This window comes from Oryza sativa, chromosome 2, assembly GCF_034140825.1.
Source record: "Oryza sativa Japonica Group chromosome 2, ASM3414082v1".
Lineage (NCBI taxonomy): Eukaryota > Viridiplantae > Streptophyta > Magnoliopsida > Poales > Poaceae > Oryza > Oryza sativa.
Window position 1 is genome coordinate 27,745,560 of NC_089036.1, and position 16,203 is coordinate 27,761,762.

Here is a 16,203-nt window from a genome sequence, read left to right on the forward strand (position 1 = left end):
CAAGCTTGACTTCATTCTTGCCAACATGACAATGTCCTTGGCTTGGTGACCATTAACCCATGGTGTCATTCATTAGCCTCATCGCAATTAGATCTATTCCTTTGCACGGCTCAAAGGAAAACATTAATCCCAACAAATTGGTTGGCATCCTCCACTTGGTGACCAACCGGTTGCATATGAAAGATATGGATATGTTTGTTGAGTATTCATTAACATCATAAGTGTCATATACTCGTATGCAAGCTCAAGTGCAAAGATCCGATATATATAATAGGTGAACAACATGGATCTAAAACATGCACAATAAATGTATAGGATTTGCTCCCCCTAAGTATATGCATACAAAGAAATATACAAGAGAGACAAGTGTATGCATAAGTAAAGAAGAACCAATGGGGGTTTATCCTATACACATAGAGAAGGCATATGTAGTAATGATGAAGATAAACAAAAAAACACATACCTTCATGATCTCCATGTTCTCAATGTAAAGGAGACTAAATAAGATAAGACTCAAGTAAACATTAGTCTCACACTTATATAACAATAACATGGAAATCATATATATGAACCTATCAAAAAGTAGGAGATAAGAAGTGATACATATCGCTTTATCTCCATGAATTTCATCCTTGTCATAATTAAGGTCCATCACCAAAGAATGCATATCTACCACATCTCATTATCGGGAAATAACCTTGTTGAAAACTTATGTAAAAGAGAGGTTAATCCCATAAACATCGGTTTATCATCTATCACCAAAGTAACAATTACACAAATTGTTTAATCCAAGATCTTTTAATCTTTTCTCTCTTTTGTGATAGATAATAATCCGATATAAATAATACAAAGAGATGAGATGAAAGATAATTTCAAATCAAGGTAGAGATCTTATAATGAATAAAATATAGAATAAGCTCCCCCTCAAGATGTGCATACATATGGATATGAAGGAATGCATATGCACATAATCAATCAAGATCAATGAGGGAGCTCACACTATATTTTGGATCCACAAGAGAGACCAAGTTAGAATATGTGAAGTTTAATACATACCTCCCATCATTTTTACTTTCATATCCAAATAAGACTAGTCAAAGAAAGGCTCATAAAAATGTTAGTCTCATATAATTAGATTTGTCATTAATCACCGAAACCAAATTAAGGCACTTGAACTTACAGGTGTATAGGAGTATAGTTGCAGAGCCGCCGACGGTTGGCAAGACTTCTAGAAAATAAAAAATGAATTCCAACGATAGTTATGCTCGATTTTTAGAATTCCAATGACGATAAAGAGTAGCCGGCGGATAGGTTGTAGAGGAGTATAGTGGCATCGTTTGAAGTGACTTCTAAAAATTATAAAAAATAAAACTCAGCAAGACAATAAACTCTAAAAACTAAAAGGTCCAAATTTTAAAGGTTTAGAACTTCTTAAAAAGTAAAAAAAACAATGAAAATCATGTTCGATTTTGAAATCTCAATGACAACAAAGAAGGGAGGCAGCGGGAGAGCCATAGCTGCTGACGGTTTGGCGAGACTTCTAGAAAGTAAAATTGAACCTGAACGATAATTATGTTCGATTTTTAAAATCCCAATAACAATAAAGAGAAAAGATAGTGGATGGGCCGTAGAGGAGTATAATGGCAGCGTTTGACGGGACCTCTAGAAATTATAAAAAGAAACCCAATAAGACAATAAACTCTAAAAAACTATAAGATCTAACTTTTAAAAGTCCCGAGGAGAATGAATAGAAATAGTGGTAGATCGAGTAAGCAAATAAAGAAAACATGAGGATGATAAGGTTTGATCTTTTAAAGTCTTAAGATAACGAGATAGCTATTTAATAAATTATAAGTAAAATCATACTTAAAAAAATATATGATTTTGTTTGGGTTCTAGCCGCGTAATTGCGTAGGCCACCCAGCTAGTTTAGTGAAAGTCAGAGTTTTAAATAGGGATTGTGTGAGGGGATGAGGATTGAGGAATCAAGACCTAAGTAGAGAGGAGCCGGCAACCGGAATGGGTATGGTTAACAGATTGGAAAGAACGACTCAATTGAGGTGAGCAAGGAAATCCGACTGCTGTTAGCGTGAGGCAACAATAATGTATAGTGTTGGAGGGTTGTTTTTGTGACCGTAAAAACTGGGTTTTATATGATGTGAGAGGTTCCACATGTTTTAGAGGTGTTCTTCTTGTTATAAATTAACGAATTTGTTATATCATGACAAATGCCTCCTTTCTCATTTTAATTTCTCGGTGTATTGCTGGTGCAAATGTGTGAAAACGCGAAAGGAATTCCCGGTATTGCCCTACAGAAAGAAAAAAGAGTGATGTACAATCATTATCGTGTGCAAGAACAATACGACCCTATTTAGATCCGACTTCGATGTGAAGTTCTTCAGACTTCCGCTGAAATTTCTGCGTTATCCAAAACGGGCCCAAGCGGAAAGAGGCAAACAGAACAGGCCTTTGTTTCCTACGATCAGAGGAAGAAAACTGCGGGACAACTCTTGCAAGGAGTACGTGTACGTCATCGCCATCTGGAAGGCCCAAAAGGAAAGCGCATGTGGCTCACCGCGAGGCCTCCACGAGGACGCCGAACCCAAACACAAGCCAATCTGGCTCTGCCAGCCCATCGCCACGATGCCCCGAAGCACGCACACACAGATGGGCGGCACACGGTCACACACAACCTCACGCCGTTTGCTGCAGGAGAGGGGAGGAGCCGGCCACCGAACCCGAGCCCCCAAAGCGCACGCCAGTACGCCACCCGCCCACCCCGCGACGCCTCGGGGCGGCCACGGAGGCGAAGCCACCAGCGTGTTCTTGTTCCCTCCCGCCGACGGCGCCGCGCGCGCCCCGTCTTCCCACCCCCCCCCCCCCCCCCCACACGCCGAGTCCCCAACTCGCGAATAAATCGGCGAGGGCGGTTACTGCGATCCCTTCACCGCCCAACGCCATTCCGAACCAGGTTCGTCGTCGCCATGGCCGCAACGGGCTGGTCCGACCTGCCGTCGGAGCTCCTCTCCGAGATCGCCGGCGGCCTCGTCGAGCTGGGGGACATCGCGCGGTTCCGGTCGGTCTGCTCCTCCTGGCGCGCGGCGGCGGGTGGGGCGGCGGCCGCTCCCCCGCCGCAGCCGCCGTGGCTGCTTCTCCCGTCCTCCCCCTCCAGGCTCTTCTTCTGCCCGCGGGAGGACCGCCTCTACCCGGACCTGCGGATGCCCGCCCTCACGGCGGAGGCCCACCGCCGCCGCCGCCGCCGCCTCTACGCCTCCCCGCACGGGTGGACGCTCGCCATCGACCCCACCGACCTCGCCGCGTCGCTCCTCCACCCCTTCACCGGCGCCGTCTGCGCCCTCCCGCCGCTCCCGGCCTTCTTCGCCGAGACGGACGACCTGGCCTGGGACTGGTCGCCGCACGGCGTCATGGCGTCCTGCGGCGAGGGACTCCTCTTCTACGCCTCCGACCCGCCCGCCGCCGCCTGGGCCCCGATCCCCGCCATGGCCGACTGCAACGCGAGCAGCATCAACTACTCCGGCGGCGAGTTCTTCGTCTTCGAGGAGGACGTCTGCCGCACAACCATCGTCGACGCCCTCACCCTCGCCATCGCGGCCGTCATCCCGGCGCCCGCCGTCGAGCTCCCCTCCGAGGCGCGCATCGCGGTGGCCGGCGACGAGCTCTTCCTTCTCGTCAAGTCCAAGTGGATGTACCTCTTCGGCGACGACATCGACTTCTCCAAGGTCTTTCGGGTGGATCACCGCAGCGTTGACTCGGCCTGGCAGGAGCTCACCGGCATCGGCGGCCGCGCCCTGTTCGTCGATTCCCTCCACGGGTTCGCCATGGAGACCGCGGGATTCGAGAACCTCGAGGGCAACACCATCTACTCCGTGACCACCAAGGAGGTGAATGATCGGCGTTCCACCACGGTGAAGTATAGCGTGTCGGTGTTCAGCCTGGAGCACCGGAGCTCCAAGAAGCTCGCGTGCCGCCTCAACAAGCTGGAGATGGCCCTCCGCGGCGAGACGCCTTCCTGGATCATACCAAGCTTGAACGAAGGATGAACGGAATCAGAGATTGCCGGATTGGTGGTTCTTGAAGCATTCGTGATCGACAAATCTCTGCCTCGGTCTCGGTAAATTCTTCGTTACCCTTGCAGTTGCATCAGCAGGGTGTTCAGCAAAGTTGGAAATCAATAATTCTGTTTAATATCTTGTTCTTTGTTTATTTTTTATTTTGTACATCTTGTCCATTAAAATATCTTTATTTCTGAAACTATATCACCCACGAAGCTTAGTTTCCTCAGTTGTATTTGTTGGGAACTTTTAAGTTTCGATGTCCACTGTCAATGTTGCCCTTGAATAAAGGTTTATGTCTTTGTTATATTAAAGTTGAGTTGCTTCAGTTCATACATATGGCTCCTGGAAAAAATTTATAACGGATTTTTTTTATGGATATACCCAAATAATTGACATGGATATACATGACGTTATGGATTTTTTTGGTCAACTTCTGTAATATCAGTGTCTGCCAAGGTGATATCAATTTGCATCAAGTTGATGGCACATTTCGCCAATAGGTGCGGGAGGCCGCAAATGTGTGGCCTACTGGCCTTGGTTGTGCTCAAACGTCTGAATTTGTGGTGAAGCTTTTGTGATGTGATTGCTCGAGTACAAGCAGTGATAGCCCATCTGCGGATGAAATCGTCCTGAAATGGATGTGCAATTCCTGATTCCTGTACGTGGGGCAAAGAGCTGACAGCAAAATAAGGAGATAGAGAAAAGGATGATAAGGAGATTACGCATGGGCGGCAGGGAAAATAATTATGGGATCAGTTATGTGCGGCGATGAACAAAGCATCAAATTCTCTGAAATCCTTTACCCTTCCTCCTCAATCTTCTCTTCTTCATCGATAAATCTAAGTGAAGAATCAGTATGCATAGCCGTGGCTGACTCGTCCATGATAGCGGTAGCTGGAAAGAGATGCTGAATTATGAAGAAACCCTGTTGCTGGAATAAGCAGGTGTTCATTTATTTAGTGCATTTGCGGTTGCTTGATGTAATTAAGAAATAAAAATGTGGGTCTCGTTCGGTTTGCAACGCCCTGAACCGAGGCAAGTACCCGTAAACATCAGTGTTGTCCACAAGGAAAAGGAGCTGAAGACGACTGCTGCATCTCTTGTCCTCGGGCCTTCCGGGGCACTCCAAAACACCTACCTTTTGGATTCTGTAGTCTGATACGCAAGGTTCTCTGATGTTTCAGCTCGCAACATTTCTCGATGACGAAACCGTGGTCCAACCATCAAAGTACTAACATGCCTGAATCCATGTATTTTTCATGGACTGGGCCAGATAACAAGAAGCTCACTTATTAAGGCTTCTTTTAACAGAATCAGCCCCAGAAATATTGGGCGTGGTCCAAGAATTTGGGCCATTTGAGAATCATGGATGGGCCCTACACTCCAGGGGAAGCGTACATTTAATTCTTTTTCGCGAACGCATCGTACATTTAATTTAACTTTGATTTGATAATGTTCCACCATGAGTCCCAGACCCGCACACATTAATGAACTTGAACTAGCGCTAGCCTCGACGGCTCTAGCGAAAGGCGGCGATCGACTCAGACGAAAAAAAAAACTTTGGGCCTGTTTGGTTTTTTACCCTACTAAATCTTCAGTAGCGTCAAACTTTTGATATATTTTAGTACTACCAATTCTTTGTTAGCGTACAAATGCATGGTACATATTTAAATTGCTACCAATATAAAATCAAATATTGATGATATAGAGAAGAAAGTTCTAGATTAGTGTCCAATTGTTAATGGGCATTACTAATGATTTGGCTTCAATCCAAACATACAATATTATTATTCAAGATACAAATAAATTGGTGAAGTTACATTTTGGCTTCAATAAAAAATAGCCCTTCAATCTCCCTGCCACTTTCCTTCTTTTCCAGCGGCTTCCTGATTATCGGCCTTGGGGGTTAGATTTAGTCGGATATCTCCTATTCTTTATTTATTTTAAAAGAGTCACCCTTCTCTCTCCGGCGGCATCCTGGTCGTTGTTGTGGGAGGAGGGTTCGGTCCCTTCTCCACTAATAAAAATAGTTTAGATTTAGTCAGGTCTATCCTGTTCTTTATGTAGTTCAAAAGAGTTGCTGGTGTTCGACTCTTTTTTCTCAACTTGATGGACATGGCCGATCTCATCGGTGTTCTTGTTCAGTAAACACTGGGTTCACCTTCAATGCCTTCAATCCGGAGTTTTGTTATTTTGCTTAGAATTGAAGGACGAAGGCTTGTCCTCTAACTCGTTGAACAGAAGGTTGTGTAGGCTGTTTGCTCCATCTACCACACTTACGATGGTCATATGCCCCGTCTCCTACATCAGTTTTGCAAAAGGTGACGGATGATTTCTTCTATGGGTTAAGGTGGCTTCAATCTCTGTCAGGAGACTAGTCTAGGGTATGCTCATCGACTCTACCAATTGCACCTAACCATGGTTTTTCTGCTTCTACCGTCGCTGTGCGTGAGGATCGGCGCATCGTTGATGTGGTCGTTGTAAGGATCTAGTTATTTTTCTGTATCCTTTTAATTAGGTCTTTCTTTGCGTATGCTATGTTTGAAGTGTAATTTGACCATCACTTAGGGGCTTTTATGCAAAACTAGCTATCAATGTACTTTATCCTCAATCAATAAAACACAATAACAAAAAAAGAGCTAGATCTGGTGCCGTACTAAAGTAGTAATAGAAGTGTCAGCAACTCAAGTCGATTTTTCAGATCATTAATATCCGCAGCACACATTACAAATCAGCAAGCTTTAGCAAACAAATTACATGCTAATTCAGAAACACAAAGCACCGCACCACATATAGAATAATTAAGCAGACGACTCGCCTCCCCTATGTAACCTGGACGAGCCGCGCGTCGTACGTGCGCCACACCCTACATACCGATTAGAAGAAACTCGCAGCTAACACTACCTTTGTTTGGGGAGCTGGAGACCCCCTATTCTCTTCCGGTTTCTGAGAATCATTAGCCGCAGAGTCCAGAAAATGAACTAATATAATAACTAAAAGCTGGACTTATTAGTTTCTCTGGAATCTCACTATCTGAATACTCATTAGCTGTCTTAGAATCTTCAGCTCTCCAAACAAATTGCATTTCAGTTAGATGTCACCGGTACAGGCAGCCCCGGTACGCCGGCGTCCAGTAGTCCATCGCGTTGCCATCCCGGTACACTTCGGGCGTCCACGAGACAGGCACCAAGCAAAGCCCCCTATTCCTCAGGTCATGCTCCATCGTCTCTCCCTTGCTCGCTTCTGCTTGATCTCCCCATGGAACGCTGTTACCCTGAAATCAAACATTTCACCACACACAGCTTGTGATTATTAGCCTCACAGTACTGGTTCTGAATTTCTGATTATTAGCTAGCCTGTCGGCTACAAGAGATTCTGAAGCTTAATCAATCATGTACCTGCTTGTTGCTCCTGCTGGAGTTCGTGTACGGCTCACTTAGCAACTGCACACATAGTATAAGAAAAGGAAGATGAGAGGAAGGATAATCAGCACGGCTTGAGAGCTCAAAAGGGGTCGTTTTGCGAAATGATTGCAACATGCATGCTGATGCTGTATACACGTACTGTCCTTTTCTCATGTTTTCGTGGCTGTTGAGAGGCAGTACAAGTTGAGAAACATTCTCTACTTTGCTCTTGGGTGTGACTAGGAAGCCCACTGACGAAAGGGAGCACTACCGGGTCAATTTTTCATATATGGAACCAGCTAAACAGTCACTGCAAATGATCCATTGCATCTCTGAAGATACCACACGCGAGGATTTGTGTGTGTATGTACGCTGCTCACCTGTAGTACACTTCCGTTTTACTACTAATGTCACGGTGGTCACAAAAATCATGTGCTTTTCTGGAAGATTTATAGCTAGGTCAAAATATAGGAGCTAGTACCTAACCTTTTTAATCCGTGAGGTCAAGGACCTGCTATCAGGAGATAGGGAGATTAAATTCATCGAGGGCCATAGGAGCCAAAACAGTATTAGCCATATTTTAGTAAATAAGGCTTGGTGCGAGTCTGTTTCGGAGCTCTGGCCTGAAAATTCTTGTAACTTAATTTGTCTCAGATATGGTGTGTGAGGAAGCTTCTCATGAGTAATATATTCCTTATTTCCCCGAAAAAAAAATATAGGAGCTAATACATAATTTGCATGTCGGGATGGTTGCAGGAACGGAATTTTACCTGTACTTGTTCGTGCAGAAACTTGATATACTTGATCGTTTCAAACAGTACCGATGCTGTATCCGTCTGGTCATGTGGTGCAATGCATAGGGAGCTGAGTTAGATTATACAGAAGAATTGCAGTTTCACACTATTTGCAGAAGAAAAATCAATGTAGTAATTGCAGACATATGTAACCTACATACCTTCCCAAACGGCGAAACGATTTGCTGAAGTGCTGTGATCTTCTCCCCTAGCTTTACTTTAGGCACTGGTTGCTGCATTTGGTTCCAAATTAAAACGATCAGTTCGTTCAAATACTGAATATATGGTCGGACGATTTCAGAGATAATATCAAATACTCCATTTGTCTTCTATGTGTTGTTACCTTAGGAGGTGATGCTTTGGAAGCCTCTTGCTTGGACTTCTTGACAGTGCTTTCCTGCCTTTCCTCTGACTTCCTCTTCTTACGATCAGTCGCCGCCGCTCCACTGCCGCTGCTACTACTCCTTGCCTGAAACGAGATAATTAATTAGCACAACGCCACAAACATGATTCAAAATCCACGCGCACATATGCAGATACAAAACTGCATATATTCAGTTATTTAGTACTACGTACTACAAGCAGGCGTTTTAGTACTACGTATAGGACTACTTTGCACTTATTCAGTTATTCTCACTGGCCTATTTATGTTGGGGGTATGAAATGGCACGTGAATCTTACCGGGACAGTCTCCTGTTCTTGTCGATTGCTGTCAGACGAATTGGCGCATCTCATGTACGGTTGCACCGACGTCGACTCGATGGCCGGCGTGTAGCCGGCGAATGACCCAAGATCCGGCAAGCTCCTCATGCCAAAAGGACTAGCCTCCATTTCCCGGCCGTCCTGGCAGCAAATCTTGTCAGGCTGATCTCCTAAGCCTGAATAATCCAGGCTACTGTTGTGCACGCCAACGCTAGCACTGCCGGAGCTTATTTGCTGCAGAAATGAGGCCATGGGGCTAATCGCAAGCTCGTGCTGCTCCTGCTGCTGATGGTTGCAGCTGCCTTCCTTCGTCAGCTGATGATGGTGGTGGTGGTGGTGTTCGCCGTAGCATGCTGGCGTGCTACTCATCATGGTCATGTCCTGGACCTGGAGGACGGTGTTAGTGCCACCCAAGTACAGCGGCGAGCCGGCGATCTCGTACTTGATCGGCGAGACGTCGGAGCGAGCATGATGATCGAACGACCGTGCCGTCGTCGTCAGGGTCGTCCCCGCGGGTGCGACATTGTAGTGCTCGGAGGCGGGGACTTCCTCGAACATTTCCGGCGTCACGTTCTTCGACGCGAGCAGATCGAGGAAGTTCTCCCTGTAGCCGCCGCCGGTGGTGCTGTTGCTTCTGAAAGGAGGAATTCACCGGCGTTGGAATTGCGATCATTTACACAAAGCATGAAATATATAGAGCTAGACAGAGCTGTTAATTAGAGGACTCACAGTTCGCCGTGGCTCCAGCCGTGTCCGTGGGCGTGCTCGCCGGCAGCCGGGAGACGCATGACGTCGGTCGACGACGAGGAGGAGTCGGCGGCGAAGGCCGAGCCGGCGAGCGCCGTCGACCCGGAGTAGGGGCTCCAGTAACTGTAGGGAAAAGAGGACGAGGGCTGCAAGGCCGCGTGCGTCGACAGCTGGTGATGATACTCCCACATGGTGGCGGCGGCGGCGGCCGGCGAAGTGGAGGCGCTGCACGCGGTAGCCGAGTCGGCCTGGTGGTGGTCGGCGGCGGCGGCGGCGGTGGCTCCCTGCTGGGGCATGAAATACTGGAGTTGCACTGCGCCGGCGTGCAGACGCATCGCATGGGTTCGGAGCTGAGGATTGGAATGTGGAGTGGACCAAAGTTGGTGCTGGGGCCTATTTGTAGGCGCTTGGAATATTTTCCGGTGGGGTTATCGAGGAGGATATGTGCTTACGTCGGCGTGATGCAAGCATGCTGCAAGACATCATTGATGAGTTTTTTTTTTTTTGCTTCTTTTCTTTTCAATTTATAATATGCACGCTATGAAGCAGCCATAGTTAAAATGCGTTAGTGTAAGCATATAATTTTTATAGCTAACTTGTATAGGGTAGCGACCCTGTCCTTTCTCAGAAGTATACCTTTTTTTCTTTTTTTTGCAAATCTTGAAGCAATCTGGTTGTTGGTGGTGGTACTTCTGAATTTGAAAGTGCTACTTGAAGGGCCTTTCAATCAGTCTACTTGAGAATTGAGATGTTATGTGGTTCATCCTGGGAGGTTCAATTTACTACCTATCCATTCGTTAGCTAGCTGGAGTATCAATGAGTAAAATTCACCGGCAGTTCTTAAACTAATTGCATTGTCATATATGTCCCTACACTTCAAAAATACAAATCAAGGTCTCAAAACTCGTTAAAAGTATGTCATCTAGATCCAAAACTCTTCAGGTGCTTGCATGGTTGATTGACATTTCACTCTCTTAATGACACTCAAAAGGTGTATGTGACAGTTTCACGTCAGCACCATGTGGACTTGAAGGGGTATGCGGAGTTTTGGACATAGATGACATACTTAACAAGTGGCCCGGAACTTGCTTGCTATGCATTTTGAAGGGGCCAAAATGACATAGCATGGTAAGTTTTAAGGACCGTCACTATACTTTATGAGTTTACATTCACGAACGCTTTACTTGACAACTTATTGGATTGGATTTAATTCTATGCCAGGTAATGGTTTGAGGACGACAAGAGAGTTTTGGGATTCTAAAATCTATCTATTATATTATTAAGACAGCTCGACAAGGAGGCACCACGTTTGTTGTGGAGGCTAGAAATTCCCACATTAATCGGAGAAAAAGAGAAAAAGAAAAGGAGAGTCCAAATAGGAATACAATCTAAAAATAGGTGAAATTCGGAATTAAAAATAAGCAATATTAAAAGAAGTTTCCATATACGAACCCAATATGAGATTAATCAAAATTCGAAATAAAAATAAAATAAAATCCAAAATTAGAAAAGGAAAGGAGAATCCAAGTAGGAATACAATCTAAAAATAGCTGAAATTCGAAATTAAAAATAAGCAATATTGAAAGAAGTTTCCATATAAAAACCCAATACAAGATTAATCAAAATTCGAAATAAAAAAATAAAATCCAAAATTATAAAAGGAAAGGAGAGTTCAAGTAGCAATACAATCTAAAAATAGCTGAAATTCGAAATTAAAAATAAGCAATATTGAAGAAGTTTCCATATAATAACCCAATACGAGATTAATCAAAATTCAAAATAAAAATAAAATAAAATCCAAGATTAGAAAAGGAAAGGAGAGTCCAAGTAGGAATACAATCTAAAAATGGCTGAAATTCGGAATTAAAAATAAGCAATATTGAAAGAAGTTTCCATATAAGAACCCAACACGAGATTAATCAAAATTCGAAATAAAAAAAATAAAATCCAAAATTAGAAAAGGAAAGGAGAGTCCAAGTAGCAATACAATTTAAAAATAGCTGAAATTCGAAATTAAAAATAAGCAATATTGAAGAAGTTTCCATATAAGAACCCAATACGAGATTAATCAAAATTCGAAATAAAAATAAAATAAAATATAAAATTAGAAAAGGAAAGGAGAGTTCAAGTAGATATACAATTTAAAAATAACTGAAATTCAGAATTAAAAATAAGCAATATTGAAATAAGTTTCCATATAAGAACCCAATACGAGATTAATCAAAATTTGAAATAAAAATAAAATAAAATCCAAAATTAGAAAAGGAAAGAAGAGTCCAAGTAGGAATACAAATTAAAAATATCTGAAATTAGAAATTAAAAATAAAGAATATTAGCAAAAGAAAATAAAAAAAGAGTTCAAGTGGGAATACAATTTAAAATTAGCTGAAATTCGGAATTAAAATTAAGCAATATTAAAAGAAAAATCCATATAAGAACCCAATACGAGATTAATTAAAATTTCGAATAAAAAATAAAATAATATCCAAAATTAGAAAAATTAAAAGAGAGTTCAAGTATGAATACAATTTTTAAACAACTGAAATTGAAAATAAAAAATAAAAACATTAAAAGAACACAATACGGTATTAACTAATTTTTTTAAAAAATAAATTCTGAAATTAGAAAAAGAAAAATAAGATTTTAATTAGGAATACAATTTATAAATAACTAAAATTTGTGATAAAAATAAAGACTATTGAAAGAAAAGACCATCTAAAACACATGACGAGATAAATTAAGTAACATGCCTATAAAGGAGTAGAGTGGTGGCGGTTGATACGACATATAAAAATTGTTAATAAAACACCAAATAGAATCCTAATGACGATTAAAAGGAGGGACATCAGGCAGGCCGTGAAGCAAACAAGTAAGGCAGTTGCTGGGACTTCTAGAAAGTAAAAAAAAAATAAACCCCATTGATAATCATATTCAATTTTTAAAATCTCAATGACAATAAAAAGGAGAAGCAGCGGGCGGGGTGTATAAGAGTGTAGCTGCAGAGCCGCCGACGGTTGACGGGACTTCTAGAAAATAAAAAAATGAATTCCAATGATAGTTATGTTCGATTTTTAGAATCACAATGACAATAAAGAGTAGGCGAACAGGCTGTAGAGGGCATAGTGGCATCGTTTGATAGGACTTCTAAAAATTATAAAAAATAAAACTACAAGTCCAATTTTTAAAGGTTCGGAACTTCCAAAAATTAAAAAAACCCAATGATAATCATGTTCGATTTTAAAATCTCAATGACAATAAAAAAGGGAGGCAGCGAGCGAGCCGTAGAGGAGTACAATGAGAAAGCCGCTGATGATTTGGCAGGACTTCTAGAAAGTAAAAATAAACCCAAACAATAATTATGTTCGATTTTAAAAATCTCAATGACAATAAAGAAAAGAAACAGTGGACGGGCCGTAGAGGAGTATAATGGCAACGTTTGACGGGGCATCTAGAAATTATAAAAACGAAACCCAACGTGATAATAAACTCTAAAAACTATAAAATCCAATTTTTAAAGGTTCCAAGAATAATGAATAGAAATAGTGGTATATCGAGCAAGCAAATAAAGAAGGAGATGACATAAGGGGTAGCAACTGGTGTGACTTTTAAAAACTATATAATTAGAAATACGAGGATGATAAGGTTTGGTTTTTTAAAGTCTCAAGACAATGAGATAGTTATTTAAAAAAATTTAAGTAAAATCATATAAAAAATATATGATTTTATTTGGGTGCTAGCCGCGCAATTGCGCGGGCCGCCCAACTAGTTTAGTTAATGAGAATCTAGAGAGGTTGCATTTCCCCACTTCTGCCTATTAATTGGTTCATTTGTTCATTTTCTGAATTATGAATTATGTAGCTTTTGATTCTTAGAATCTAGAATCTAGGTGAAAATCCAAATTGTTCGACAGAGTTAGAGATTAACTAGAGCTGTCAAAAGCTCTTTCAAATAGAACTAATACTTTTGGGGATTATGTAGGTCTAAGAGCTTAGCTGTGGCTCCAATTGGTCTTGCATGTGCGACAAACCCAATAAGATAGCCTAGATGCTGTTTCAACTTCTAGCGGAAACAAATGCTTACTCCAAAAATTTTCACATTAGCAAAAAACATTGTTTAATCAATGCATTGTTAGTTAAACTATTATTTTTCTCCTTGTTCCGTACGCTCTCTCGTGATACAAGTGGCATTGCATGGCATTTAATTGGTTGAATTGCTCATGCTTGTGTTGGAGCGCGAGTGCAGCTAGTGCTTAAATAGTTGCCCGGTGATATACTCTCTCACCTCCAACTCACTGCTAAAACTGATGTGGCAGGCTTATCGCTAGTATACTACTTATACTACTTTCTCCGTTTCAGAATGTATGCATTTTAAAGGTAGATAGAGATGATTAAAAGAAAGTATATAGAGATGATTAAAAGAAGGCTACGATTGATGGAGAAGAGAATGTAGGTGAAGAGAATGGTTGTAATTGGTTGAGAGGAAAGGATAGGTCAAGAAATAGCTTTATTTTGAAACACGATTGTGCTAAAAATAGCTATATTTTGGGAAGGAGACAGTACATCACTTAAGATAACATGATGTGCATATATATAGTTTTACTTCTAAAGGTAAAAATTAGAGGCAGGACAAAAGCTTCTTAATTACAAGGTTTTATAGATGCAGAAGAAATGGGCATAGGTTAATTCAGAAACTTGAATTGTCAGTACGAGACACGGTGATAACCTGCCAACCTTCTCACTGAGACTGCTGCCACGTTATTCGGTGATGGGCGATTGGTCCATGAAAGGTGCCTGTCACAACTCGCACGGAGTAAGCAGCACCCGGCTTCTTGCGCATCAAGAGCATCACTCTGTCCTAATAGTGTTCTTTCGTAGTGGTAAACACTGAAAAAAAAACTCACAGTCACACAATAGTCCCAACAACTCAACCGTCTTCGGGGCATAAAGCAAGCCAAATCTAGGAAGTAATTAATCAGATGTGTGCACCAAAGATGTAGTACCGCAAACACCGGAAACTCGAGCATCTCTGTGTACCAGCCTTGTGCTTCTGCAAAACCCGTCGCACGCTCAGCAGCCTGCTTGATATGATTCTGGAAATGATATGGACGTGCTGCTTAGTCTGCTGATAGTATGTCTTCCAGATGGTGAAGATCTGCAGCATACAAGTAAAAGAAGCCACTCAACTTCGAGACGTCATATCACGTCACTTTGGAGTTCTACAGTGGAGTACATTTTACTAACCTAAGCTGACTTTTTTCATCAACTTTACTTTACCATGACCATGTCAGGTAACTTATCATTACAAAATGAAGCCATGGGAAATCACACAGCTATGGCCGACGAGGGAGGAATATTCTCAGAAACAGTAAGAAGAGCTACTTTGCTCCATGGTCTTCTTCCACTTGAGTGGGTCAGTTGACTGTGTCTCAGTGTCATGAATCCCTCTGCTGTTTAGTTCCCTGCTTACTGCACCACCTTGTCTTGTTTACTCTTTGTTCTCTTGCTGCTCGGCCAACAATGGAGCAGAGACTGCATTTGCAGGGCCATTGAACAAAGAGCTCGCCCTAGGGTTGGTGAGTGACGGTGATGGCTTTGGTGGTAGTGGGCTTGGGGACAAAGGCTTCAAGAATGCAATTCATTGCTTCCTGACGCTTTGCGTCACATAAGATGATGTGTGAATGCCAGGAAAGTATCAGCCTGAAATCTGAACACAGATTAAAATCAGCGGCAGGTCAGATGCAGAAAGAGAAGCAGGGAAACAGCATAATGTGTTGGCTGCCTTTCCTTAATTGAGGATAAGGCATCTCTTCCCAGTGAGGTACTCCGGTAAAAATGCAAATAAACTGTTGATTAAAATACTTTAGTATCTTCATTAGCATGACAAATAGATGTAGAACTATAGGGTAATATGCTAAGAAACCTAGGGAGATGAAATTTCCAAGACAAAACTGAAAGGGAAAGCTACAGAATGAGACCGGTGACTAAAGCAGACAGTTTTTTTTTTATCAGGGTAACAAAACGGGCATCATATGTAGTATAACAGATATCTCAAATACAGAAAGTAACATATGAGCAAATATATAGCATACTGATGTAACTCAATATGTACTCTGTGATTTTCTTTCCTTCGCAAAGCAGTAGTTTACATGTTCCAGCAAGAGAAGAAAGTGGCACTTACAGCTACAGGAGCGCCCCAATAACAGAGTGATTTCACACTATATTCAAGTCAGCAAATTGTTAGCTTGGACTGAGAATTACTGCTGTACAAAATGCTGGGCTGCTGGCACAGTTTTTTTAATACATAATCATGGATATGAGAAGGTTATAAGCACTAGGCTAGTGCAAATTTAAAAAGGAATACATGAAAAATAGCACTCATATTCAAAACTAAGATTAGCAATGAGCCCATGATATGAATAAATACTCAAATTAGCTATTGACAAGAACTCACAATGGATCACACCTTGGCACGTGTAAAAGG

The 16,203-nt window shown here is 42.2% G+C and overlaps 2 protein-coding genes and 1 long non-coding RNA gene across 3 annotated transcripts; 1 reads left to right on the top strand and 2 right to left on the bottom strand.

The window, feature by feature from the left end:
* Positions 1-2,946: 2,946 nt before the first annotated feature.
* On the top strand, positions 2,947-4,387 carry LOC4330276 (uncharacterized). Its single transcript, XM_015767683.3, has one exon. The coding sequence runs from the start codon at positions 2,985-2,987 to the stop codon at positions 4,059-4,061; it is 1,077 nt and encodes a 358-aa protein (XP_015623169.1). The 5' UTR covers positions 2,947-2,984; the 3' UTR covers positions 4,062-4,387.
* Positions 4,388-6,733: 2,346 nt separating this feature from the next.
* Positions 6,734-10,114, bottom strand: LOC4330277 (transcription factor bHLH110). The gene is made up of 7 exons (XM_015768191.3): positions 9,706-10,114; positions 8,956-9,610; positions 8,618-8,743; positions 8,436-8,507; positions 8,251-8,316; positions 7,475-7,519; positions 6,734-7,350 (listed from the first exon to the last, which is right to left on the bottom strand). Exons 1-7 carry the CDS (start codon positions 10,056-10,058, stop codon positions 7,174-7,176), a joined length of 1,494 nt encoding a protein of 497 aa, XP_015623677.1. The 5' UTR covers positions 10,059-10,114; the 3' UTR covers positions 6,734-7,173.
* A 4,169-nt stretch (positions 10,115-14,283) lies between these two features.
* LOC4330278 (uncharacterized) lies at positions 14,284-15,739 on the bottom strand. Its single transcript, XR_003240491.2, has 3 exons — positions 14,964-15,739; positions 14,723-14,874; positions 14,284-14,606 (listed from the first exon to the last, which is right to left on the bottom strand). It is a non-coding gene; the product is annotated as an uncharacterized lncRNA (long non-coding RNA).
* Positions 15,740-16,203: the final 464 nt, after the last annotated feature.

Coding starts and splice junctions, on each gene's coding strand:
- LOC4330276 (XM_015767683.3), top strand. CDS start 2,985: ATGGCCGCAACGGGCTGGTCCGACCTGCCGTCGGAGCTCCTCTCCGAG.
- LOC4330277 (XM_015768191.3), bottom strand. CDS start 10,058: ATGCGTCTGCACGCCGGCGCAGTGCAACTCCAGTATTTCATGCCCCAG. Junction 9,611..9,705: donor GGCTGGAGCCACGGCGAACT/GTGAGTCCTCTA, acceptor TCCTCCTTTCAG/AAGCAACAGCACCACCGGCG. Junction 7,351..7,474: donor CCAGCAGGAGCAACAAGCAG/GTACATGATTGA, acceptor GTTTGATTTCAG/GGTAACAGCGTTCCATGGGG.